Source organism: Eubalaena glacialis, chromosome 5, assembly GCF_028564815.1.
Source record: "Eubalaena glacialis isolate mEubGla1 chromosome 5, mEubGla1.1.hap2.+ XY, whole genome shotgun sequence".
Classification (NCBI taxonomy): Eukaryota; Metazoa; Chordata; class Mammalia; order Artiodactyla; family Balaenidae; genus Eubalaena; species Eubalaena glacialis.
Window position 1 is genome coordinate 31,442,624 of NC_083720.1, and position 27,332 is coordinate 31,469,955.

The following is a 27,332-nucleotide window of genomic DNA, read 5'->3' on the forward strand; positions in this document are numbered from 1 at the left end:
CTCTTGCTTACTAAGTGCATGAGCTAGGGTTGTTGTGAGTAGATGACTAAGTACATATTATACACTTAGAACAGTGCCTAGCACATCATAAGTCTTTTATAGGTATTTCTTGCTACTGCTCCTGTTCAATTCTTTTTCTTCCGTTAATAAAAAGCCATAGACTGTGTGGCTTGTCTCCATCACCTTTGCTTCCTATTTATCCCCTTCATACTTAGACTCCTGTGTTGTAGCTTGTACCATTATTTTGCTGAAATTTCTCTTGTAAAGGTCAACAATAACCTCTAGGTCAAGCCCATTGTACTCATCACTCTTGGCTTTTATGTGACATTATACTAAACCACCTTCCTTTTGAAACTCTTTCTTTCTGGTTTCTCCAACCTTCTACTCTCATTTCTTCCAGTTTTCTTCTTCGATGGATCCACTCCATTTTAGTATTTCCAATTTCTCTGTCCACCCCCTAATTTTGGGTATTCTCAAGTCTCTGATCTTTTCTTGGTACAATCACTCCCTTTGTGTTCTTTCACGTTATGCCTTCCAAATCTTTCACCTCCAGGTCTGATCTGCATATACCGCTAGCTGTCCAGGAATATTTCCACTATGGATGCAACACTGCCTTGTCAACTTCCACCAATACATACAATTATACTGGTTACATTTCACACCTACCAAATGATTCCCTTTCCTAACTAACCAGTTTCTGTTAATGAAACCATAAGTTTTCTAATTTCTTGAGATGGAAACTTTAGTGTCATTTAAAAACTCTTCTTTGTCCTTCATCCTTTATATCTCACCAGAAGCTACTGCTTCCTTTTTCAAAGTATCTCTTGAGGCTGCCCCAGTCTCCGTTCCCAGCTAGGTCTACATGTTGTTTATATCAGATCTAACACTGCAACGAGCCCTTAACCAATTCCTCTACCCCTAGTGCCTCCATGCTCTTCTAATCCATTCCTATATATCACTCCAAGGGTAATTTTCCTAAACTATCACTATTTTGATGACTCTAATCAGTTCAGAAACCTAAGTGACCCTCTTGCCTACTCTATCAAGCCCAAACTTCTCCATCTGACTTTTAAGGCCCTATAACCCTTCCTTTCCTGTACAGAATTTTTTATTTCTCCACAACATATTTATCATATCTATAAAAATAACCATCTTTTTTTCTGGTTCATCCTTTTTCTTTCATTCATCCATCTAAATCCTATCCAACAATTCACTGCTGCCACCCAGATGAATTTCTCCTCTGAATCCTTTTAAATATTAGCAGTCAGGAGCCAGTAGTTTAACATTTAATTATTCTCAAATTCCATAATTTACTTTAGTTTTGCCTCTTACCAGATTGTAAATTACTTGTTGACAAGAAACTCATCTTATACTTATTTTGTCTCCCCCAATGTGTCTGACCCAGGTCTAGGCATGTAAATATTAAATAAACTTATTGGTTGAATTAGTAAGTATACTTCATTCATATGCACAATCCATTTTTTTGCTTGAAAGCCAAATTAGTTGTTTTAAATATTTTCCATTTTGTACTTGTTTGATTTTTTTTTTCCACCCATATGATTTCACTAACATTATCTAATTATGGTAGATCTACATTTCTATGGGTCCTTTGTTACAACTATCATTTTTAAATAGTAAAGCATTTATTAAATAGTTTTTACAGAATCTATCTTCAGCTTTGTATTTTTCTGTTCTTTTTCTTCTTTTTCTTCTGGTGAAGCACATAGAGACACATGCTTACCGCTTAGAGAAACATTACTTGGGCATTGTGTTCAGTCAACAGCTTGCATTAGGGTTCCTCAGTGCAAGTGGCCTAGACTCAAGCAGTAGCCTCTGGGCTATTGTCAAATTCTAGAATCAGTTTTCTAAACTGTTCCCTTTTTCCCACAAGTTGATAACTGTGTGTATAAAGAAAGAGAAAGAACAGGAAGTTCTTGTTACTTACTATGTTGTCAGTGTTCTTACTTCTAAAATATAGGGTCACATTTTTCAACTTTATTAGTAATATTGTAAATTTCCCTTAAACTGCTTCCAATGGCACCATAATTCTTACTACTGCTTTTAAGAGGTATCCACTCTCTTATCTTTCAAGATATGCTCCTATGTTATTGGCCATGGCCATTTTCTGGAAAGACTGTGGAAGAGTTTTAAAGCCTTTACATGAACAGAGCCTGGCATGAAGCAAGCTACCCTCAGTCTAAAGCTGAAATCTGCTTTGATTTCCCCTCTGTTACTAACTAGCTGAGTCACTTTGGGGAAATCACATAATGTATCTATATTTCATTGATCTGATCTGTAAAATGAGGATGATTTGGAATGGATTTTTTCTAAGAGTCCATAAAGTCTAATATTATGCTTAGGGTTATTTTTTTAGGAGCTCCTGAATACTCTTTGTTGATGTGCCAAAACGCACTGTACTTTTTTTAAAAATCTAACACCTACATCTTGATATGAAAGAATAGATGTCCTCAGTTTCTTTTTTCACCTCGAGTTCTGTATGACTGTAAACCAGTCAACATCCATCACAGCCAACCAGTTCATGTTTATACCTCAACCTAAAGATTTATTATTCTTAGGGGGTTGTTTAGGCAACTACGTGTTGTGCTTGTAAATACCTTATAGTTTTTTTTTTCACTTCAAAACTATTTGTTTTTCCAATATAGTACTCTAGTGAATTAAGAGTCCCTAATAAATAAATTAAACTAAATAGCCATTAGATTGAGAGGAAGGAATAGACATTTGTTCTTCTAGTTCTCTAACCAGTGATGGATATTCAGTTTTGCAAATTCCATTTCACTATTGCCTCCTCTAAAAAAAATCTGCCCCAAAATCTGGATACTTAGATAAATAAGTGTATATTACAATTATAAAAATATCACTTAGAGATATAAAATTTTACTGTTGCCTCTACTGAAAATTGTTACAGGCATACCTCCTTTTATTGCACTTCACTTTATTGCAATTCGAAGATACTGCATTTTTTTACAAATGGAAAGTTTATGGCAACCCTGTGCCAAGCAAGTCTATTGGTTCCACTTTTCCAACCGCATTTGCTCACTTCATGTCTCTCTGCCACATTTTGGTAATTCTCACAACATTTCAAATTTGTTAATTTTGATTATATTTGTTATGGTGATCTGTGATCTTTTTTTTTTTTTCCTGGCTGCGCCACATGGCTTGCAGGATCTTAATTCCCCAACCGGGGATCAAACCTGGGCCCATGGCAGTGAAAGGGCTGAGTCCTAACCACTGGACCACCAGGGAATTCCCTGTGATCAGCGATCTTTGATGTTACTATTGCAAAAAGACTATGATTCTCTGAAGGCTCAGATGATGGTTAGCATTTTTTTAGCAATAAAGTTTTTTTTATTGAAGTATAGTTGATGTACAATATTATGTAAGTTACAGGTGAGCAATACATATAGTGATTTACAGTTTTTAAAGGTTATACTTCATTTATAGTTATTATAAAATATTGGCTATATTCCCTGTGTTGTACAATATATCCTTGAGCAATAAAGTATTTTTCGATTAGGGTATGTACACTTTTTTTAGACATAATGCTATTGCACACTTAATAGACTACATTACAGTTTAAACAAAACTTTTATATGCACTGGGAAACCAAAATTTGTGTGACTTGCTTTATTACGACATTCACTTTATTTCGGTGGTCTGAAACCCTAACGCGCAATACCTGAGGTATGCCCGTATTTACATGAGCATTTGTCATAAGCTGTTTATTTTGATTTTTATTTAAGGTGGTTATGCTTCCACAATTAGCAGTAAAACCTTTCGTTTCCTACCTCAAGCTTTTAAAATTTCTCAACACCATATAAACTAAACCTCTTCTCTAGTGTAAATCAGTGGTGATTTTAAGCTTGCATCATTATGAGACGTGAAAGAAAATAATTTTTAATTCTAAAGACATTCACATAAGCATCTCAGAGAATAAATCACAAAGCATCCTGCTAGCCTTCAACCAATTTACAGCTTCTTTAACTCATGCCTCCCATTTCACATCGTGCCTCAGTAGAGAATGACGTGTCTTTCTCCAGCACTACCAAAAATTCTGGTTTTCTAATCATTACTGAAGTTCAACAGAGAACCCTGCTGAGTTTATGTAGTTTTAACTTAGAGGAACCAGATACAAGAAATCCAAAGTGAGCCAACATCTTTAGGATGTCTCTGAGTGTCTGCACACTGGTTCTTCAAGATGGCAGTTAAAACTATGTTTTTGAGTAGTTAGCTTAGTTTTCTATCATTTGTTCTTCTGTTAACTGGGTGGAACCTGCCCTGTATAATTTTTAGGTCTCACAAATATAGTTATTTAACAAGCTTATTTAAACCCCTTCTGTTATAGTTCAGTTTCCAATAATAATGTTCTTTTATTTAGGCAACTCATTTTAAAACATGTTGTTATCCTTGAACTTTCAAAAAGACAAGCTAGTTTTGTGCTTAAGTGGAAAATGAATCATACATGGTTCAGGTTGGAAAACCTCTGAGACTTTACGTTTTAAACTCCTTCCCTCTCTAAGGTTTTATGTTTTTGCTGTCTAGTTAAAAATGTAATTTATAATTGGAAAGTAATGATAAAGAAATTATTTCTACTCTATAATTTTCTGATAGCCTTTTTAAAATGACTCATCTACCCATATAGGAGCAAAGAAGTAGCTTTCTCATAACCATAAATTCAACTCTTGCTTTAGGTGAATCCCTTAAGAATAAAATAAGTGGTGCCTTATGTTACGTAGATATGATGGTATAAAAATCTGGGCTTTGACTTTTTTATAACCTTGCCCCATTTTGTGGCCATTTTGCCTTCTATCTTAGAAGCACTGGTTATTTTTTCCTACCCTGTTTTCTCTGAAGCTGTAATGACCGTGACTGATCTTATCATGGAATACAAACTTGAACCATCTGTACACGTGCATAAATATATTGTTTTCTAAGGAATGATGCACCATATCACTAAAAACTCAAGTGTTTGAAGTGAGATGGGTGGATGATGTTAAGATTATTTTTTACAACAACGACAATAAAAAACAGCACCAACACCTTGCATTAGAAGTTGGAAGGGAGCAGTGGAAGACAAAAAGACGGAGTTAAACCGATAGTCACAAGTTTACATGTAATTGGACAGTGTTTGTCTAGGACCAGAGCTCCTAATGGAAAATGTTCTCTCCCCTAAAATCGTATAAAGTGGTACAGGCCTTACAGAACTTTTTGTACAGCACTTAGACTAGAAAATCTTAATACAAAAATGGTTTGTGGATTGGGGATTGGTTGTTTTAGAGATTCATACTTTGAGAGAATATATTTTGGTACAGTATTCAAACCCTTTACATTAAGAAACAAGGCGAATCCCATGTCAATTCCTGTCTTAGTCATGGCACACACACACAGACACGAACACACAGACACACACAAGCTAATTATAATGCACCAAATGAGATACAAACTAAAAAAAAAAAAATTACTTACACAATTAGATATTTCTGTTTTCTCTAATCAAAGTGCTCTAGAAATAGAGCTTTTATGAATAGGAAGGTTTCTCAGCTCCCAATTACGCTGACAAGACACCAGTGTACACTATTTTACTTCATAATTTAAATCAGTGAATTAAAATTTTGACATTCCTTTTTTCTTTATCCATAGATTTTTAAATAAAATTCTAAAAATAATTTTTAAAAGAATTTTTACAATCTATGGTATTCATTTGAAGATAAGTTTACAGGATCTTGTCAGTTCCTTATAAGACATCAGTCTTGCCAAAATATATTCAAAATCTTATTTCAGAAATGTATTACTGTACTTTGGCACACAAATTAGGTAACTCTGTCTTTATCAATACATTTTCCCAACAGAGGATTACCACCTTAACAGTCACGGTAACTCCTATTGCATGATTTCTGTGGTTTGTGACTTTGTATTCGGTGTTGATGCATGCTGGTCATAATAGTACTAATGTAGCCATTGTTTTTATCTGATATTTAATGTTATGTTTTCTTATATTAATAACCTTTTACAACATTTGCCCCAGTTGAATCACTTTGTCTGCTTAGTAAAAAAAGTCAAAAAAAATTTTATTGTTATTTTTCTTAAAAGTCTTTGGCTTTATCTTAATAATACGGCTTTGTTCTTTAGTGTTTGGGAAATCAAAGCCTTTGTGGGGGGGAGGAGAGAAGTGTTTCTAGAAACACAGGAAATATTAGGAAGCTAATTCAACCCCGAAAGATGTATGTGGGACATGGCAGCAATTTTACATTGTCTTATAAATCAAATCTAGAGCATTATTTTAACCTAAATGTATTGATTTTTTTCTGCATATAAGTAGGTAGTTTTTATAATTCCTTAACCAGTGAAATGTTTCCTCTTTGCAAATCAATACTGGACGATATTTGATTATGATAGAAATTAGGGAGGTGTGGAGTGTACTTAGTATTTAAAGCATACATTTTATTACAGATACTATCTTTTAAAACTTTAAAACTTTGTCTTTTCTGGATTTAGGGTCCCCCTGGACCACCTGGACCTCAAGGACTACAAGGGCCAAAGGTTATTCTTTATTTTACTTGTTTCCGTTTACTACATATGGTGCAGAGAATCCCATATTAAATATATGTATCTCTGGAAATCAATCTTACAAAATACTGGAGGAGCTGAGATCAACAATATTGCTTAAGAGAGCTGAGAATAGAAATTGAGGTCTGGGCTGAAGGAAGAGGGATCAGAAAAAAGAAAAATTAGGAAAGAAGGGAGAGAAATAGAAATGGCATTAAATTTAGAAGGAGGACATTCAGAAAAACAGAATATTAAACAAAGGAAAAACAAGTTTTGCAGAAATTGTAAGTGTAAAGAAACACTAAATGCAGTGTATGGAAAAAGGCAAATATTTAAATAGAAGAGGATTGAAGGAAAATTTACTCTGACACCAAAAAAGATCCTTTCTTTCAATCCTTTCATAATAAAAAGAACAAGAAAAGCTTCAGCATGACGCATTCACAAATGACAATTTTAGGAATCACTTTCAGTCATTTTTATAACACATCCTGCTATATATATTCAAACATTCTGCCATTTAAATTTCATCTAATAAAACATACCAACTATGAACAGTAGAAACCAAATTACTTGATTATATCTAAAATTTATTGGTAACGTTAGCTTTTTCCCTCCAAACTTAAGCTTATTAAACCACGTTAGATCAATTAACACATGGTCAGCGATTCTGGCTTTTCAGAACTGAGCTACACGTGTTGAAATACGACTTTAAGCATTGGGTTTTTTGTAGGAGATTCAAGTGGTGTCAAAATCCATCTTTTGTTTATGCCTCTTAAGGCAGTTTACTTGCTAAATCTACCTCATACACACACATGCACACACACACACACACACACATATCAGCTTTTGTACTTTTCTCTTTCAAGATACTTAAAAACTGAAAGCTAGCACATAGAAACAATTCTTTTTCTATTATTAAAAGGAATATGCAGAAAATATTACTGAGGTCCTTGGCTATGTGAGATATATTTAGAACATAGACGCTAATTTCAAACAGATTTCACGTATAACGTTACTGTAAGTTTGGGGATTTTTTATTATTATTTCTCCACCACATTCTGCTCCCTAAGAGATATAACACAAAAAATGCTCCAATCATATGCAGTCTTTATTCCTGGTAAGCAAGTTGGCCTGGATCCCTGTTCTTTAGTATCTTGGTGAGCTGGACTAGAAAACCGAGAAGGAAATCTGTAGATTCCTTTTTCCTCTGTGTAGAGTCAACCAAGATCTAAGTTCCTTGCTTTATGCCCCCACTTGACTAAGTCTCCAGAAGCAAAATTGTCCTCAATGCTAAATATGTACCTTATTCCACACAAACCTCAAAAACTTCTGGGACTTGACTCTTCTTTATAGCCCAAAGGCCTACAGAAGCCCAAAAAGTACTTGACCCAAAGAAAGCTACCTAGCTACCTAGCCAAGAAAGCTATATCATTAAAACCTACATCCCCTGTGTTTTATAATCCAATTGCTATTCATTTATTAATTATATTAATCAACAATTAATTTGGGGCCTCTATTCCATGGTAAATACTGATATCTAGTAAAGATACTAGGATATAGCAAGGGGTTTTATTTTATTTATTTATTTTTGGCTACGTTGGGTCTATTGTTACTGCACGCAGGCTTTCTTTAGTTGCGGCGTGCAGGGGCTACTCTTCGTTGCGGTGCCCGGGCTTCTCATTGCAGTGGCTTCTCTTGTTGCGGAGCACGGGCTCTAGGCGTGGGCTTCAGTAGTTGTGGCTCGTGGGCTCTAGAGCACAGGCTCAGTAGTTGTGGCACACGGGCTTAGCTGCTCCGTGGCATGTGGGATCTTCCCGGACCAGGGCTCGAAACCGTGTCCCCTGCAATGGCAGGCGGATTCTTAACCACTGCGCCACCAGGGAAGCCCAGCAAGGGGTTTTAACAAGGAGCTTTTAGCCCAGGGATGGAGAAAGACAAGTAAAGGCACAATTATTAATAAAGAGAGTAAGTGCATTGGTTAAGATGTGTACAGGAAGGCTCCTCTCTGCCTTGGGGTCAAGGATGACTTCGAGCTGAAACTGAAGGGAAAAGAAACACAGGAAAGGAAAAGAAAGGAAAAGAAATTGACCAAGTGAATGTCTAGAAAAGTAGGGTGGGGGAGGGTTGTTAGTCATACTCCCTTACCTCTTACCGTGCCACCCTTCCCACTATGCCAGCACTCTGGCCCACCTCGTACACGCCACAGTGGTCTTGTAATTGAGATCTTGGCTTAGTTGATACAGTCCTTTATGCTTTCCATTATCTCCCCTTGAGAAGGTTGGGATAACTGGGGGGAGATGTGCCTATGACCAGGAGTCAGCAAATTCAACACGAGGCAAATATAAAACCCATTCTCACTCAGGACACACAGCCTCAGACTGAATGGGAACCTATTCAAATTAGCATTCCTCCTTCCTTTACCAAACAAGGACTATTTGACTTCTTATACATCAAATAACTCTTTACAAACTACTTTTGGTGGGTGCAGGATAAATGAATAACTCATGAATTATATTTTTCTTTTAAACATTTGTGGGTCACATTTTGAAGGGAAAAGCATAGCAACCATTACGGGACCCAGAGTGCTGACGAGTATTCAGAATGCATGAAACTAGGGCTTAGCCAGTTGCATCCAACCTTAACAGACTTGTTGGTGGCAAAATAAATGTTGCCGCTACCACAAAGAGCAGGAAATCTGGAATTTTTTTTAAAGGTTTTTTTCTTTTTTTTTTCATGTGTTTGTCATGCCTTCCTTTAACATTTGGAAGGCTCAGATTTCACACTATGACCAATAGGGAAAGGAGCTCTAACCATTTCAATATTGTGGTTTATAACATCACCAAACAAGACTTTCTAGAAAAATACAGCCTCAAGTCAGTTCCCTTGGAAATCTGTCTGCGAGACAGACTACTCACACACTCCAAAGAATTGTTTTTACAAAGTTTCCGAGGTGTGGGCATCAGAGATATTTATAATGGGGTCTACATAAATGACCCAATGATATAAAATAATACCTTGCCTTTCAAAGAATTTGTTTGTTCAGTACCTTTCCAATTGAAAGGTAACTGGACATTTGTTGTTTGAATAAATCTTTAGCACATTGTTTTAATTTGTCTTTAATGGAACATCTTCAGTTAAGAAAAAATAAATCCATCTATTTTGGGTTTGTCAAGGGTTCTAATAAATCATAATATGAATAGTAAATTTAGTTCGTTCCTAGCATAGTATAGGAAATTGAATTGATCCAAAAGTAATTTTCTGTGGATTAAGATATTATCTGATTTATTATATCCTTCAGTGAGGCTTATCTGGAAATAGCACATTCACAATCATTATGAATTTGTATTCACTGTTCAAACAATGCCAGGTTAAATATTATAAACATATGGGGCCTTTCATTTTACTCTTTCTTGAGTTAACTACCATGTTTTTGCTTTTTTCTCAAATTGGAAAATAAGAGAGATCATACAGAATTTTAAGGAGGAAAAAATTAACTAGCTGAGGCGTATAGGTTGTTCCTGTAGGATATGGTCAGCCATCAGATGATTTCAGTTTTCTTTCACCAAATTCTTATAGCCTGAATCTCACATGAGCGAAAAAATAAAAACACTGAATCTTAGCAATATATAAGTATTATTATACATAATATTCAAAAAAATGTTATTTTGGAATTCCCCGGCGGTCCAGTGGTTAAGACTCTGAGCTTCCACTGCAGGGGGCCTGGGTTCGATCCCTGGTGGGCGAACTAAGATCCTGCATGCCGCACAGTGTGGCCAAAAGAAAAAAAAAACGTTATTTCACTTTGTATAGTCATGTGGTATGATGTAATAACGTACTTGAATTATGATGCATTTGCTGAAAGTTAAATTGTACTGTTACCAACTAGAATCATTTTTTGCCTCATTTTTACTTAGTGTAGTATGCTACCAATAATAAATAAGAAGCTAGCCATCAATTTTTATCTTAACAGGGAGAGCCAGGATCTCCAGGAGTCCCAGGAGTTGATGGAGAGCAGGTAATTTTCAGACATATACTGTCATTTAAAGCATCATTATTGATGACCTTCTGTTATAGGTTTGAAGACCAAAAGGCATGAGTGTTGATTTATGATATTCTCTTTTTTTTTTTCTTACCTTCTGTTCTAGAGACTACATTAACTCTAAAAAGCAATTGGTTTTAAATTAGGCATTAGTTTTCTTTGTACAAACATACAAGTTATATGATGCTTTAGATTTGCCTTAATAATCCTATCAATCTACCATGACATCTCTGTGAATTTTTATTAGACTTGTAAGATAATTACCAATTTAGTAAGAATCGCCTAATTCTTGTCAGTGAATACAAATAATTCAAGATTTAAAGCTGTGACGGTAGTTTCCACAAAATTAGATATTGCTTACATGTGTTATTTTGACATGGTTCTCTTTTCCCAAATAAAGATTGTACCTAATTTTCTAGATCATTAGAAAAGACAGAAACAAGCAGGACACTTGCAGCTTTGTAGAATATGGCAGTATCTCCGAGGGTTTCCCCTAAAACAGAGGTTGACAAACATTTTCTATAAAGAACCAGATAGTAACTGTTTTAGGCTTTGCAGGCCATAGACATTCTCTATCAGATTTTTTTAATGCCACTTAAATTTTGTTTTAAACATTCAGCCTGTACAAAAACAATTCCTGGGCTGGATTTGGCCTGTGAGCCATGGTTTGCCAACCCCTGGTAGAAATGAATCTGACTAGGAGAATGTGGACAGTATTCAAAATTCAGAATCTAATCACAAGGATTAGTTTCAAGATATTTGATGTTTTCTGGGCTTCTATTATTTACCTAAGAAATGGCTAAAATCAAGAAGATCATAAGAAATCAAAGACATTCTTGATACAGTTTGTGAAATATCCTTCTCAGGAGATAGTATTAGATAAGAAAATTAAGAGAAGGGTTATTTTAATATCAGAGTTGTATATTGAAATCATATAACATCACACTAAATTAACATGTGGTAGTTATAAAAGAGATTTTAGATGATCTGCTATATCCATCAGAGATCACATTAGCATTTAAAAATCTGATCGTATTACCTCCCCCAGTTAGTCATTTTAAATAATTTGACATACATAATGACATACTACATGGTATGTCATCCTTACATATACAATAGCTGAATTTTTTTTCTATGGGCTTCACAAGGTCTTCTTCTACTACTAGGTCCAGTGGGTTGGCTATCCTGCTGCTCTCTATTACTAGATTCCTAAAACCAACCAGGATCTGATTAACTATAAGATCCATCTATCTATTTAGGTACCTACGCACCCACCCACCCACCCACCTAGTGGGTGACTCTGAAGTAGGTGCTATGAAATAGATATACGTAACAAGAAAAGACAAGTTCCTGTCCTTAAGTAGTTTTTAGTATAGAAAATATGAACAGGTTAGTGCAACCAGGGATCCCTATAACCATAACTAAAATAACTATGATCATATCTGCTGAAGAATGGGCCATCTGGTCATACTGCAGTGAACCTCCTTGGATGAAAATGCTTAACGATATACATTAATTTCAGTATTAGTATCACAAAATTCCTATTTTTTTGCATTCAAAATACACATATATCTATTTCCTCACTGTAAAAAGAGAATAAAAATCACATCCTGGATCACCTCATAGAGATGTCACGAGAACAATATAAGAACACTGGAAAAGTGGAAGTATTTCTAAGCATTAATTGAGCGTTAGTGTATAGTGAATGATCTACCTGTCGGTAGATGGGACCATTGAAAACTGTTGGTGATTGGAACCTCTGCCTGCATTTAATGGGAATAGAGGGATATAATGAGTGGAGATGTGAAAAATTTATTTGGACCTTTGTTACTATAACACTAGGTCCTGCTTCAAAATGTATATTGTGCATTAAACCCATTAATTTGTTTTCAGGACTGGTGATATAGAATTAGCTGCCAGGTAAAAATGTGGAATCAGGAGAAATGATGTCAACACTTACATTCCTGCTTTTCATACTTAAATGGCCTAACTAATAGAATTTAATCTCTTCCATTACAAGAGGAAATAGTATTGATTCAATGTAGAAGGTTGCTGTAAGAGATAACTCTACCTAAAAATGAAAATCAGAATCATCTCAGCCTGAGGCCCATCTACTGGCAAAAGTAATCTGGAATTCTGTTTTCCCTATTATGTAACCATCCATGGTCAGTATGATTCTTAAGTGCAAACCATATCATTTGTAGGGACTCAAAGGTTCAAAGGGAGACATGGGGGACCCAGGTATGCCAGGTGAAAAAGGAGGAATTGGACTTCCTGGATTACCGGTATGTTTATATTTTTAAAGATGTATTCATATTAAGATAAATTAAATAATCAGAAAATAGTTGTACTATTAGCTGCAGTCTCATCTAATGGTTCATTTAATATTTTTATTTTTAAATATTTGAGGTGTTTTTGGTTAATTACTACAACTAAGGCTCTAGAAGAAATTTTAAAGCATCTAACCAAATGAATTATAAAATAAACCTTTATGCTTTCCTGAATTATTTTCACTAGAAGATAGTAAAATAAATAGAGTTGGTCATTAATGTAGGATGTAACTGATCATTTTTAAATAAACAATAATTTAAAAAAACTAAAAAATACAAAATAATTAAAAAACAAATTACTCTGGAAGTGTTCTCCTTGTGTTACAATATTATGGGATGGTGTTTCCCCCATAATTTTTACTGAGAATTTGGAGAGGGAAATGTAGAAAAATGTGGGGAACAAAATGTAGAAAACCTCACTGCTCTAGATCATTTTTTAAAACAAGGAAATGTGTAAATAAGTGTCAGTGAAAACGAAGTTAAAGGACTGCTATTTAAAGTCAGCACCACCATTAAAAATATAACAGTTATAATTGGATATATTTAGCAATGTATAAGTTTAACCAATCAAGCAGAACTTAGTTTCATTTACTTTATAATTTATTTCACATATCACTCACAATCCTAGGGATTTGAGGAAGCTTGCTGTTTAGCTTGAGGCTAAAATGCAAGGGGATAATCCTTCTCTTACATTATCATGTGCATGATATTATAAAAATTTCAAGAGGATGATGGATTTGGGGAGAAAATTCAGCTGTTCCTTACTTGACCAGCTCAACTCTTAATGGTTATTTGTAGGGTGCCAATGGAATGAAAGGAGAAAAAGGAGACTCGGGATTGCCAGGTCCTCAGGGTCCTTCCGTAAGTCCATGGGGGCTGAACTTCCATGGTTCCCGAAAAACTCTGAAATGGGCCAATTATTCACCGGCTTCAACCTGTGCCAGATGGTTTATCAACAGTAGAAAGGCCATGAACCTCTTGGTCTGTCAAACTGTAGAAGAAATATCTGTCAGCCTTGTACAGCGAGAGACAAAAGTGTCTCAGAGGTCTGAGTTAGAAGCGATTTTTCAGAGGACTATCTAATCCCGAGGGGAAAATCAATGGTTTTCCCACGACGCTTTTGGGTAGAGCTCTGTGAATGTAGAACCTATGTTCTTTTTTTCTCCAGAGCCTTGTTGTTGCTTAGTGAAATATTTGAGAGTTTAATAGTAATTGTAGCATTATAGCATTTCTTGGTAATCAGTTGCTTCCTTTTCTTTTAATGTACTTTTGATTTATTCTGGCTTTTGTAGAACAACTGTATTTTTTTAAAGTTTTTTTATTCTCACAAAGGAATTTCCAAATGTAGAGAATCAAATGCATCACTTCTTCCAGTATCCTTCTTCCTCTGCAACCATTAATGGCCTTAGCAGAAGCCCAGCATGAGATTCAAGCCTAACTGCCTTATCTAAATGAAGTAACCAAATTCATGTTTATTTTTCGGACATGCAGATCATAGGCCCACCAGGCCCACCAGGTCCCCATGGCCCACCAGGCCCCATGGTAAGTTTCCCTTCTCTCCAAAATATAATCATTTGTTTAAGAGCATGCTACCAGAGGAAATGTGGACACCCCTCAAAACATCCAGCTTGTGTGTTGTACTACTCTCTGTGGAATGGACAAAAAATAGGAGGTGCTTTTCTGATTTTACAGTGTTGTCTTTCACTCTCCCAAGCACATCTGTTGGAAAGAGATAGGGTAGTTTTGTGATAGGAGAGTTGAATAAACAGATTTGGCAAACTTTACTCCACTCTTAGGGTATGAACATTGGAAAATCATTTTAACCAACCACTGTTCTAGGCCATTAATAGCATAACAAGATTAATAATTGTAGCCATTAATGAATGTTTCTAACCAACTTTGAGGATTGAGACCCTTTAATGAAATGTTCAATAAAGACATTTATAAAATAATATGATAAAAGTTGTCTCACTTCCACAGATGATACATATTGTTGGATCTTTTTCTTTTCACTTTTACATACTTCTGTAAATACAGTGTTTACTGCAAGTATCCCTCAGTGACCAGTGGAGACAATGACTGTGTCCTCATAGAACTTATGTTCAGTGAGGAAGGTAGCCATTAAACCAGCATAATTCTCCAAATGTCTACCTAATGACAGTTCTGTTAAGGCTAGAACTAGAAGGCAGAATGCTTCAAATGCTTTTGACTGGGATAGGTTGGGAACAAGTCAGGCAGTCTCTAAGGTCACATTTGTCTCGTCAGTGTCCCGATAAACCATATGTCTTCAATCACAGAGATTAAATAAACTGTCGGTCACTCTTTCCTCCTGTTGTGCTCCAAGAAAGAACATCATTGGAATGATCTAAACCACAGAGCGTAGCCCCAGACCCAATCATCTATGTCTTACTAAGTGCCGTTTCTATCTCATACCACAAAACAATTATAATTAACCTGATTTTCTTAAAACTAAACAGTGCTTTAAGAATCGAGCAAATGGCATACTTTTTTTATACTCCCGCCACTTTAAGTTAGAAAATTAAATTTGAAAATGCTATATCCATTCATATCATAAAATTAATTAGTTTAAAGGAATTTAAAACCATTTCTAAAATGAAATAAGAATATTTGATAAAATGACCATTTCCTGAAAATGTTTATCCATAACGTATCCAAAGGGAAAATATTATTCCAATGTAGACATATGTAACAAATATCTATGTATTGCTTGATTAAAAAAAAACAACTTTTTCCTACTGTTGTATGATTTTGCTGATGAGTATTTAAATACTCCTGTCTCCAAATAGTTCATTTAAATGACTTGAAAGTTTAAAGCAATCCACAGTAATCTTTAGTTAATTTAGGTTGACTAATTAGTCTCTATACTTAGATTTTCCACAAAATACAGGGGAAAAGCCCTGATCCATGAATGTGTTGTGACTTCCTTCCACTGGTAAATAGTTGTTACAAGAGCCTTGAATAATTCATCTTTGTAAAAATGAATGCATTCTAAATAATAATGTTTAGCACTCCTGTACTAGAATCCTTTTCTTAGCCTTAAAGAAATGATGCAACAGGGTTCCAAACTTGACTGTCATCTCCTCATTTTCTTGCTCCTTTAGATTTCTTAAAACCTTGGGTCTAGGGCAGTTAGTAATTGAAAAGGTCTCCTCTTCACTGGTACTTAAAGTTCAAAAGTTTTTTTAGCAAATTTTAAACTCATAAGGTATCTCACATATTCCACCTAGATTTTTTTAAATAGGGATTTGAAAAATAGAAGTAGTGTGGGTTCACAAACACTTTTTTCTGTTTTTTTTTTTTCTTCCATATAACCCTGGCAGATTCCCCCCTCCCTCTCACAGGTATTTAGCAGAAAGAATTGTTGTTAATGAATTTCCTATTACAGAGGAATCCAAGAGCTAGAAGGAACTTTCCCTAGGTATTAACATCCACTGGCCTGCCTCTAGCTATAGGTCAAACAAGAAGATTCTTGTTATACATCTCTTTTGTTACTTTATATAATAGTTAATAGTCACTTCTGCTGGGAAAAAGTGAATCAATTCTTAATTAAAAGCTGTGTTTTCCATTTTCAGGGACCCCATGGACTTCCTGGACCAAAGGTAATCCAACAAATCCCTTGATTATTTGCTGGCTGTTACATTGTCAATCGTGGGGAAGCATGACAGAAGCATGTCTGTCCTGTCTTATTTATTTGTCAAGTAATGTTGATAATCTTTAAGCCTTTAAGTATCCAGATGTTTAAATTTCACAACAACGAATGACTTACAACAAATTTAAGTGATATCACCTAGAGATGAATTAGTCCTCATTTTGCCTTTTTCCTTGTCACTATGTAAGTTTCTTAAGTTACTAATCATAATATACTCAAAATCAACATTCTAAAAGGAAAAAAAAAAAACTGAATCTGATGAGATTCTCAGACTAGTCCAGATGCTCTTTCTTAGTATGGTATCTTTAGTTGTATATTCAGATGTTATTAGTTGATACTTCTTGCTTGTCATATAGCAGTACTGCATCTAAATGCTTTAATTATCCAGCATCTTAATATTGTACTCCCCCAGAGGTCACTAGTCTAGAATGAGGTGAGGTATATCAAGTATGCTATACTGAGGAGAAGGTTACATCACATACACGTATTCTATGCTCTGAATTAACAAGAGAACAATGGAGAATATCCCTTCCTTGTCAGAATTATTACAGTTTGTATTGTGAAGATGGATGAAGGTGCATTCTTTGCCTTTGTGTAGACCGAGAAGACAGCTTGGAGGATTAAAATGAGCCCTGAAAGACATGCTTCTTCTTTCAGTGAGCATATGTGATGAGGACGTATGTTCTAATCTCAGCTTTGCCACTGACAGGCTGTGTCACCTTGGGGAGATTATTTACCCTCTCTAATCCTTCATTTACTCAACTAGGTAACTTACCTCAGAGTGTTGTGATGATTTAATGAGGTATGATTATAGAACACTTCGCAGAATATGCGGTGCAGCTGTTAATAAACACCCAATAAACGTCAGTTGTTATCGTAATCTTGTGTTTTGATACTTTGTTCTGAACAGAAAAATGTAGCTAGTGCTCAAGGCTGCTTGAGAAAAGGTTCAATGACTCTTGAAAGCTCCTCAGTAGTGAGTTGATGCATTGAAGTGGAGAGGGGGTGAGGGGACACATAAATGCAGTGTTGGCACTAAGAATCAGAAAGCCTAGAGGCAGCCCACCCTCTCCTCTGAGCACTCCTGCTGACCACCCAGCTTTAGGGGTGGCAGAGGGATTGGTCTGACTCCAGAAACCTGAGTTTCCTTTTCGAGATGAAGCAGGTGACTCACCCAAGAAAGGAAAGAGTTCGTGCCTCTTTATTCTTCTTAGAATACCTTACCTTCTGATAAGGCCAGTGATTGACAGTGTCTCAGTGGCGTGGATTATAGTTTAGGGTAAGAACATTTTTGTTGGGGTCAAAAGAGAGCTTATCTATCAGCTCTGTGGTCTAGGTACTTATCTAGCCTTCTTGGGCCTCTTTCCCCACACTGGACTAAATAATATTTCCTTCTGTTGACTTCTTTTTGGATTTTAAGGTACCACTAAAGACCAGATTAATTGTAATGACTCAGGCCAAAGCTACCAAGATTGAGTTTTTAATTCTATGAGTGATTCAGTTACCCCATCACCATTACATTAATAGATGCCCAAGATCCTTTTGATATCTACAAGGCAATGATTCACTTTGCCTACACTTAACTTCAATTGTTACTTAAATCATAGATTTCAGAGAATTATAAAGTTGAAAACATCTCATAGATTACCTGTGCTAGTTCCTTGATTTTATAGATAATAAACTATAGGCTCAGGAGATTTCGGTTATTTGCTCTAAATTACACTGCCAATGAAATGACAGATCTGGGACTAGAATTTAGGTTCAGAGTTGAAATTTGAAATTTTTGCCCCAGAATTTGATTGTTTAAACTTACCTTCTCAGTTAACACCCATTCCTATCAATGCATGATTTCTCACCAAAGAACTTCATAGCCTACCAAGGCTGCCTTGCCTATTCATCATCTTAAGGACACTTGCTGAATGAAAGTCCACACACATGCAAAGCCCTGAACCTCAAGTTTAGACCAGTTAATTCCAGTTGACTACTGAGACTTGGCTTTAATCTCACATTGACTCTAGCTCTGGGACATTCCCAGGATCACACTTTAGCAGCCATAGAATATTTGGCTTTCCTACAGTGGCAGCATTGCAAACTTCCTCTCCTCAGAACTGCCAAACTCCATTGGGTCATGCCAATGTGTTTATTATTTTGTGACCCCTTTGAAAGTTCAAATATATAGCATGGTTCCATGGATGACTCTAGCTCACTGTTTCCTAGAATTTCCTGATGAGAAGAATCACCTAGGAGACATTAAAAATACCATTCCTGTGCTGCTATGGTCCAGGTGGTGCCCTGGACTCTTTAACAAGTACCGCACTGATTTGCACCATCAAGCAAACAGGGGAAATACTGCCCAGATTAATAATCCCTCCTGCCATGTAAGCATAACGTCTCCCCTCTCCCACCTCCACCACTTAAGACTCTATAGGGCATTTAAAACTGAAATCATCTTCCTTCCACAAGTCTTTCAAGATTTTCTTGATGAAATTAATACCTGTAACTTAAAAGCTGAAAAGGGAACAGGTCAGAATTCTATTTCTAACATGCTGCTGCTGATAGAAAATAGTGTATTACATTCTTAGGTTTTTAAAAACAGAGTCAAGGGAATTTATCACTTATCATGGCTTTTGTATTGTCACCTTAAGTTAAATTCAAACCTACTTTATTCTAAGATTGGACAGACAGACAGTTAGTAAAGCCACATATAAGTTCTGTGATCTTCACATTCTCTTCTAGGATTGGCTCTTTGTTGTCTATTCTATTGATTAATCCATGTAGGGACCTGACTTGCAATGTCAGTGAATGAGGATTCACCAAATGGCATTACTTCAAAAGTCAGTTGCTACATTTTTAGCTCATTCCCCTGGGCAATATGCTTAAAGGCTTAAAATATTCATATATATAACACTGTCCTGCATATTCCAGTTTTCCATTCCAGCAGAGTGTCTTTCCTGCTCAGCCTCCTTCAGTATCCTCCACTCCGATTGTCTTTGATTTACTTGGTCAGAACAATGTAGCATAACACCAATTTCCTTGAGGTAAAACTGAAAAATTCGAAGCTCAGACATATACATTTTGATTGTAAGGAGCACACTTTCTCAGGAGTTCTGCTTCCTAGAATATTATTCAATTGTCAATTTCAGTTTGTTAATTCTTAAAATTTTTTAAATTATTTTTGAACTGATGCAAGACAAATCTAGCCTGACTCTGCTGTTACCTAAAACTGGAATCTGCAACCATTTCAGAGACTGGCTCTCTTCTCTCGAAGTTGAAACACCCATGATAGCAACCAAAATCGGCATTTGCTTTTGCATTTAGGGTGAACCAGGGTTAAATGGTGTTAAAGGATTGAAGGGTGAACCAGGTCAAAAGGGTGACAGAGGACCCCTTGGTCTTCCAGTAAGTAAAGAAAACTTTCCATTTCAGTGCAAATCTCAGACTTTTCTTTCTACCCTAAGTAAGAACTCTGGTTTACTCAGTGACCATCTTATGGCTGAGATTTCTGTAACTGGAAAACATACTGTGTTCGCACAGAGCTCGGCCCAGTTTTGTTTTCTCTGACGTCTGCTCTTGTGTCAGAGGAAGACCCCGTAACAAACAATGCCATAAATGTTCTGTCGTTCAATTACATACATGCCAACCTTCCTCTTTTAAGGCTGACAATTCTTCTCCCATCACCCTCCCCTTTAAAAAATTATTATGTGGATTATTTCATAATTTCTCCCACATGTTTTTATTATTTAGTGTAGTGTCAAATCCTCCCTCAATTTTTATTTTTTCTTCTTCAATACCAAAAACCATAGCCCCCTGTTGGTGGCAGGTATGCAATTGGCCATTGTTGAAGGCGTGAGGTCAGTGCCGTGGCTCCTTACACTAATCAATCATATTGTGGTCTAAATGTTGTATGTTGTTTGTGCTGGAAATGCCCTCTTACGAGGTTCTTGTGGCAATAATGGATAGTATGGTAGTATTTTGCAGTTATTTAGAGATTTTTATTTTTAATGAAAAGGAGATTTCCACCTTTCATGCACTTTATGCTAGTCTTCTTTCCACAACAACTAAAAAGATATTTTTAAATGATTATTAAATATGAGGGGGTTTTTTTGTTTGTTTGTTTGTTTTGGCTGCACCGTGCAGCATGCGGGATCTTAGCTCCCTGAGCAGGGATCGAACCTGTGTCCCCTGCAGTGGAAGAGCAGAGTCCTAACCACTGCACCGCCAGGGAATTCCTAAATATGAATTTTAGTTTCAAGCTTTTCATATGCTGTCTATTTAGTGAATGCAGATAAAAGTCAGTAAAGAACATTATAGATTACATTATTAAAATATGACATAAAATTGGTAATAGAAAATAGTTTATACACGTCTCCATAAAAAAATTGGTGACTATTTATTTTTCCCACAAGTACTGTATTCTAAGTACTAAAGTATTCCTCTTGATAGCTGATGCCTTACATAGATCAGGCAAGTAGTAGATGCTTAATATGTATTCATTTATTGAATGATGTAAGCCTTATATTAGAGTATAGGTTAAATCACACCAATTAGATCATGCCACAGGTATAAAACCTAAAACCTGTATAACATATGTGAGTCATTAATTCACATTCCAGGTAAATATAATATTATATTATCAGTGCCAAAATTTTATCATCCCCCTATTTATTTTTAAACTTTATAATAATGGTGACTCTGAAGAAAGTATCAAAAAGCAAAAGAAAGTTTGGATTTCTATTTTATTTAAACCCTCAATCTGATTTCTTTAAAGTTTGCCCTAATTTCAAATCTAGGACTAGTGGTCATTTTTATGTAACATTTAGCCAAAAGGTTTACATATGCTAGCATTAAGCAAATGATAGCACACATTTTTTTTTTAATTTTAATCATTGCTAAGTAAATTGAATTTTGCAGTTATAATCTGACTCACAATAGGATTGTACAGAAGGAATTGTAAAACAAAAAACGAAAATTACCCCCCAAAATGTATGATATAGCATCATTTGTAGAGTTTGCAGCTGGAATAAATTTTTTTTCTTCCATTTTGTATTATTAACTACATCTGAAGCATAAAATGGGGAGATAGTTCTGCAACCTTGCCAAGAGATGTATAGAACTAGTGCATTGTCTTTCTTAAATACTCCTTGATCAAATCAACATTTTTAAAGGACTATAAATAAACATTTGAGTTTTGAGATACAAAAGCCATACCAAAAAAGTAATTGTGCTTATAATTGAAACAAGCATTGAAAATGTCATCTTTTAGTCATACGTTATGCATAGCCTAGAGTTGAAGGGAAAGAAAAGCATGCATTGCCTGAGAACAACATTCAATTTTTAAAGCATTTCCCATTCAGACTTTGATGCTTGATTATTTGAAGTGAGCTGAGGAACAATGTTGTTTGGGACAGTTATTTCTTTCTGGACTCATGAAATTTTTCTGGCTTTTTCCTGTTCCTAGAAGTCCCTCTAGTGGTGACTAATGTGAACACAGTAAGAACAATCCAGAAAACAATGAGTATCGTCTGTGTAAAATCCAGTCACCCTGACATGTTAAAATTCTGCATTTGTTATTCATAAATGCTATTTTAACAAGTAAAACTAGAGCTGTTTTCTTCTCCTCTGAAATTCTAACTTGATTGATTATTATAATGAGCCCTTTCCTAGAAGATTGGCCGTTATTTTTTTTTCAGAACCGAAAGAAATATATTGTGAATGGCACAGTCTTTAGAAAATTAATTTCATATGGAAATTAGCAACCCAGACTGTTACTGGTAACTATTTTAAAGCCCACTTTATAAACCTCATTCACTTGATTTCTAAGTAAGAATTTATCAAATGGAAATGTCATAAAAATGCCATCATCTGTGGGGTGTTTATTGTCACATGGTTGTTTTTTTTTAACTAACAATTTGTAGCAATGTGATATTCATCCCAGAACCCTGTGACTGCGTATTATGTTGTTGAAGTGTTACATTTGTTCATCAGTACCTCATACTAATCTCTGTTCTTGTCATTCGTGTTACACCCACCAACCCTGCTACCAACCAAATCACACAGGGAGCATCTGGCTTAGACGGAAAGCCAGGATCCCGGGTGAGTCAGCACCTCAACTTGCTCCAACATGTTTTGTGGCTAGGAGTTTTATGCTTCAGGACAGACTCCCATCAAATGATGAGGGGTACATAGGACTGGAGCAGGACAAAGTGGACAAAGATAGTGGCAGAAAAGGGAAGGGTAGACAAAGCCTGGGTTGCAGCCTTGTTTGTCGTACAGCCTAAACTGCAGAACATCTTTCTGAAGCCTGGGTTCAAGTCTGGATAACTTGTGACGTGGGAAGAATGACCAATCTAATTGGCTTCGTTGTCGTAGAATCCCAGACAGATTTTTCCGTAACCAATGAACACTTCCTGCAATTCCATGGGAGGGGCCCTCTGAAGGAATCAAAATCATGTGAATTTATTTTAACTTGCTTTTCCTTTTATGTTTATGTCCATATTAGAAATGTAACTTCTTCTTTGGAACTAACTTTCAAATCTCGGTTCATTGAAATGACTTGTCTGTCTTCTGTCATTTTGTCTCTTTTCTATGGTTCTTAACAGCTCCATCTCTTAAATTTCAGCTACAGGTCCTCAATATTTAGAAGTCTTCTGAAGATGAACTTTGAGTTCAGGCAGTAAGAAAAAGATCAAACTGATGTTGATAATTCACCAACATTAGAATGTGTTTAAAACCCTGAATTATTTCATATCACAAGACTCATAGAATAAACAAGAATAGTAAAACAGAAATAGGAATACTAAAAAAGTTGTGCTAGAATAGTTTCTATGTTTGCAAATATAATAATAAATTCATTGCAAATCTAGGCATAGTCTTCCTGAAGATGAGCAAATATACCTGAAGTCCTTGCTACATTTTTAAGAATCAAAAAGAATTCCAAGCTCTTCAATTCTAAAAACCTGTTTCAGGCAGTCATTATTTTCACTGGCCTCAGTGTTCCTATATTCATCCAAGTATTATCTCATCTGCCACAGAAATCCTAATCCTGAACCAGGAGGCCAGAGGGCAATTATGCCATTAAATCATCCAGCTGCCTGGTTTGTGCCTTATAAGCCCAGTGACTTGAGCCACTGCAACAGAACCTATAGGAATAATTCCTTCTTTCTAAGCCCCCTGCTGCTTCCAACAGAACTGAAGAAAGTTTGAACAGTTAAACACTGTTCTCATTTATTTAAGTTTTTTTTTTTTACTTGTATAACTATTCGAGCCTCTTAAACAGCTGAAAACAAGACTTCAGAGCATTTGTGGCCAAGAGGAGTAGGGGTAACTGTAGGGGCAGAGAATGGATGTGAAGAAGAGGTGATGTGAAGCAAAAACAATTAATTTTTTCTTAAGATTTTGGGGGCAAAGTGAAGATGTTCCATTTAGTCAGGGAGGAAATATATAATTAAATATGATATACAGTATTTTGTGTGAGCCTTTCATTGAAATATGCAGTTATATAATTCATCCCTTTTGCATGAGTTTCTTGAAAACTACTGGCCTGAAAGAATCAAGCATAAAGCAGTTTGAAAGGAGACGTGTTGTCTTACTGACATTCTAAGGCATCATTCACCCAGGAAAAGTCCAGGATAAATTATAACTGCTTTTCTTACAGCCCTTGGGATATGTCTCATATTATATTATTTTTATCTTTTTTTAGGGTACAGATGGCCCTATGGGACCCCATGGCCCTGCAGGTCCCAAAGGAGAAAGAGTAAGTTGCTCCTGAGGTTATTAAGCTGTGACCTAAGGAAAGCACAGAGTGTGGCTTTTCCATTTTAGTTGATCTGAGCTGTTCATTTCCCAGAAGAAATAAAGGGCCATCTAATAGTAAATGGAAATAGATGCCATCTTAAGTTCTATTCAGAGTCCTCATGCTGAGAGAATGACAGAGTATTAGAATATACCTGCCTTAACAACAACAACAAAAAAAAATGCATACATTTTCATAGCTAAAGTAAATAGCTCAGACCATTCCTTCTTAACCCCTAAGGAAGATGTCTTCATTTGGCCTTAATCCAGAAAGTTAATGTCAATAGGTCTAAAAATTCCAGGACTACATATTCTGGTTGATAATCTTTTATATAAAGCTACTGTATTCATTCAGAATAAGTTATAACTTTTCTAAAGGGAAATTACAAAACCTAAGTATTCTCTGCACAGTTACACATGCTCCTTTTTTTTAGCAAAAGAATAGCCTTTCTTTAACCATAAGGAAATAATTTTAGTGCATTATAAAACAAAAACCTTCCACTAACCTCTCTATTGCTAAGCCATGTTTCCATATCTTTGGGAGGAAAAAAGACACTCAGAGTGGAAGACAAACATCTGACACAAAAAAATGTACTACAGCATCAGCAGCTGGTCATCTGTCTGGAACTTCTCTCCCTCTTTCTCTGTTTTTCTTCCACTTTTTCTTTTCCTCACCTTGAAAAACTTAGAAGGTTTTTTTGTATCTGAGTAGAATTGTGTCGTCAATTTCCCCACCATCCAGGATAGGATGTAAAGAAAGTATCCTAATGGTGAAGACTTCAAAATGTTGGAATGATTCATTGTGCAACTTTGTGGTCTTTTAAAACTAGATAGAGTTTCATCAGTCTGGGATAATTTGCTTTAAAATAGAGGGCCACATAGTGATTTCTTTGGCATACATCCCCATCCCATAATTCCATGTCCTATAAAGTGAATTCACTTATTCAGTAAGTATTTATCACATTTAGATGTACAAAACACAATGTACTCCTAGTGTGAAATGAAAACGCTCCCCTCCCATTTATGAAGTCTGTTTTGCTAATTGTTCTAATGAATTGCATAATAATAATTGATTCATCATCCTATAACCTTTTATTAATACACTGTATATATTTACTCAGTACTGTGAAGGAAGCAGCTATTTTCTGTGATCTAGAAGAGTTTACAATCTAATTGCAGAGGAAAAAAATGTCTGCAAGGAATAACTAGATAATGAGGCCTAAGTGAATACAAATAGTACATGCTGTGCATTCAGCGATGAGGAAGGCTGGCTTTCCCCAAGAATGCTTCTAGGAAGAGGTGAGTCCTAAAGGAAATAAATCATCTGAATTTATTTCTAAGGTCAAACCAAAGACTTACGAAGATCATCTTAATTAAAAAGATTTAAAAGCTCAGAGCCTCATGCTGCTGGTGCATTCAAGCATTGTATCAAGAAATCCAGTACATGGACTAAAAATGGAGCAGCAAATCTCAAGTAGTCTAGTGGCAGAAGGCCCTGGGACTCAAGAGGGTTTACCGTTTGGTAAATCAGCTGTTACTTCCGAGAGCTCCACAGTGTCACAAGAGTATCAGGTCTCAGCGCTGGGGTAGAATTCACCCGGAGAGCAAATGAAATGGCTAAGAATTTGTGAAGGCATAGTTTAAGTCAAATGGTGTGCAGTGTAAAGTGTTACACTTGTATTTACTCAGCATGTTAACTATCTTAACTGGATCAGATACCAGTACTCTCTCCAAGTGCCCCTCTCCCTAAGTACTAAACTGGAGTGTGATTCTCAAAGTTAATTGATGGAGGTGCCATCTGGACTCTCTTGAAAAAGTTTCAAATTTTAAAGAGGCAGGAGTCAAGAAAGGGGTTCATTCTAGAATAATTCCTCAGTGTAGACATGCAAATTAAAGATCCTGAATGACATGAGACCAGCCTAAAAGAAACCAGGCATTTGACAGACAGTGTTATTCAAGAATTGTCAAATACATGACCGGTGCATTAGTAGTCAGCTCTTCAGAGCACCTGCTCGTCCTACCTTCAGCTGATTTCTTCATCTTGGCCTTGTAACCACTAAGGAACTCCGTAGAGTGTGTTAAATTTGAGAGGTTCAAAGTTCTTTTGGAATGAATTAATCCAGGAAAAGAAGTTGCACATTCAAGGCCCTGCGTTAATATTTCATTCCTAAAAGTTTTCAAGCTGAAACCATTAAGCTGCTTTTGGCTCCAAGTGACAGAACCCCAACTCAAAATGGCTTAAACAATAAAGAAATTTATAGCTTTGTGTGGCAAAATAGTCAAAGGAGGAACTCTAGGCTTTGCTTCTGTGCCCTTTCCAAGAGCTGGCTTTGTCTTCTGACCACAGGCAAGCTGGTTGCAGTGGTTCCAGACCTCCCCTCTGGCGAGGCATCGGCAGAGAGCAAACATAGGGACTGTCTTCTCCTGTATCCTCCTTAGCTGTGAGGAAACCGTCCCCAAAGCTTCCCAGCCACTTCCCCTGACACTTCATTGACCAGGATTGGGTCATATGTCCACTTCTGAAGCAGTCACTGGGAGTGAGATGGAATTGTCATTATTAGCTTAAAGTAAGTATTTGGGGTGGGCAGTTCTGCAAGAGGAGCTCCACAGCTTTAGTGACAGCTCAATTCAAATCAGCCACGGTATATTCATTTTAAAAACAAAATAAAGCTGAAGTACTCAATCAGAGGAGGAAGAAGGGAGTAGGTATATCAAAATAATCTGTGGAGATATTTCAAACCAGAGCTACTCTAATCCATTGAGTTTTTACGAATTAGACCAACTCCAGGTTACATGAACCTTCCTTCTAAATCCCCACCTCCCATTTACACATGCACGCACACACACACACCATTACCAACACCACCACCACTTAAAAAATCATAAATAACACTGCCAGATCAAACTGAAAGAACTTTATTTTGAATTAGTGCTCTTT

At 36.1% G+C, this 27,332-nt stretch overlaps 1 protein-coding gene across 1 annotated transcript in view; it reads left to right on the plus strand.

Annotated features, from left to right (window-relative positions):
- COL25A1 (collagen type XXV alpha 1 chain) overlaps positions 1-27,332 on the plus strand; it is a 461,378-nt gene that overhangs the window by 428,955 nt on the left and 5,091 nt on the right. Inside the window, exons 23-31 of the mRNA XM_061191166.1 lie at positions 6,514-6,558; positions 10,535-10,579; positions 12,808-12,888; positions 13,732-13,794; positions 14,425-14,475; positions 16,527-16,553; positions 19,922-20,002; positions 22,661-22,696; positions 24,303-24,356. Of these exons, the coding sequence (XP_061047149.1) occupies positions 6,514-6,558; positions 10,535-10,579; positions 12,808-12,888; positions 13,732-13,794; positions 14,425-14,475; positions 16,527-16,553; positions 19,922-20,002; positions 22,661-22,696; positions 24,303-24,356 (483 nt within the window). The remainder of the gene's footprint in view (positions 1-6,513; positions 6,559-10,534; positions 10,580-12,807; positions 12,889-13,731; positions 13,795-14,424; positions 14,476-16,526; positions 16,554-19,921; positions 20,003-22,660; positions 22,697-24,302; positions 24,357-27,332) is intronic.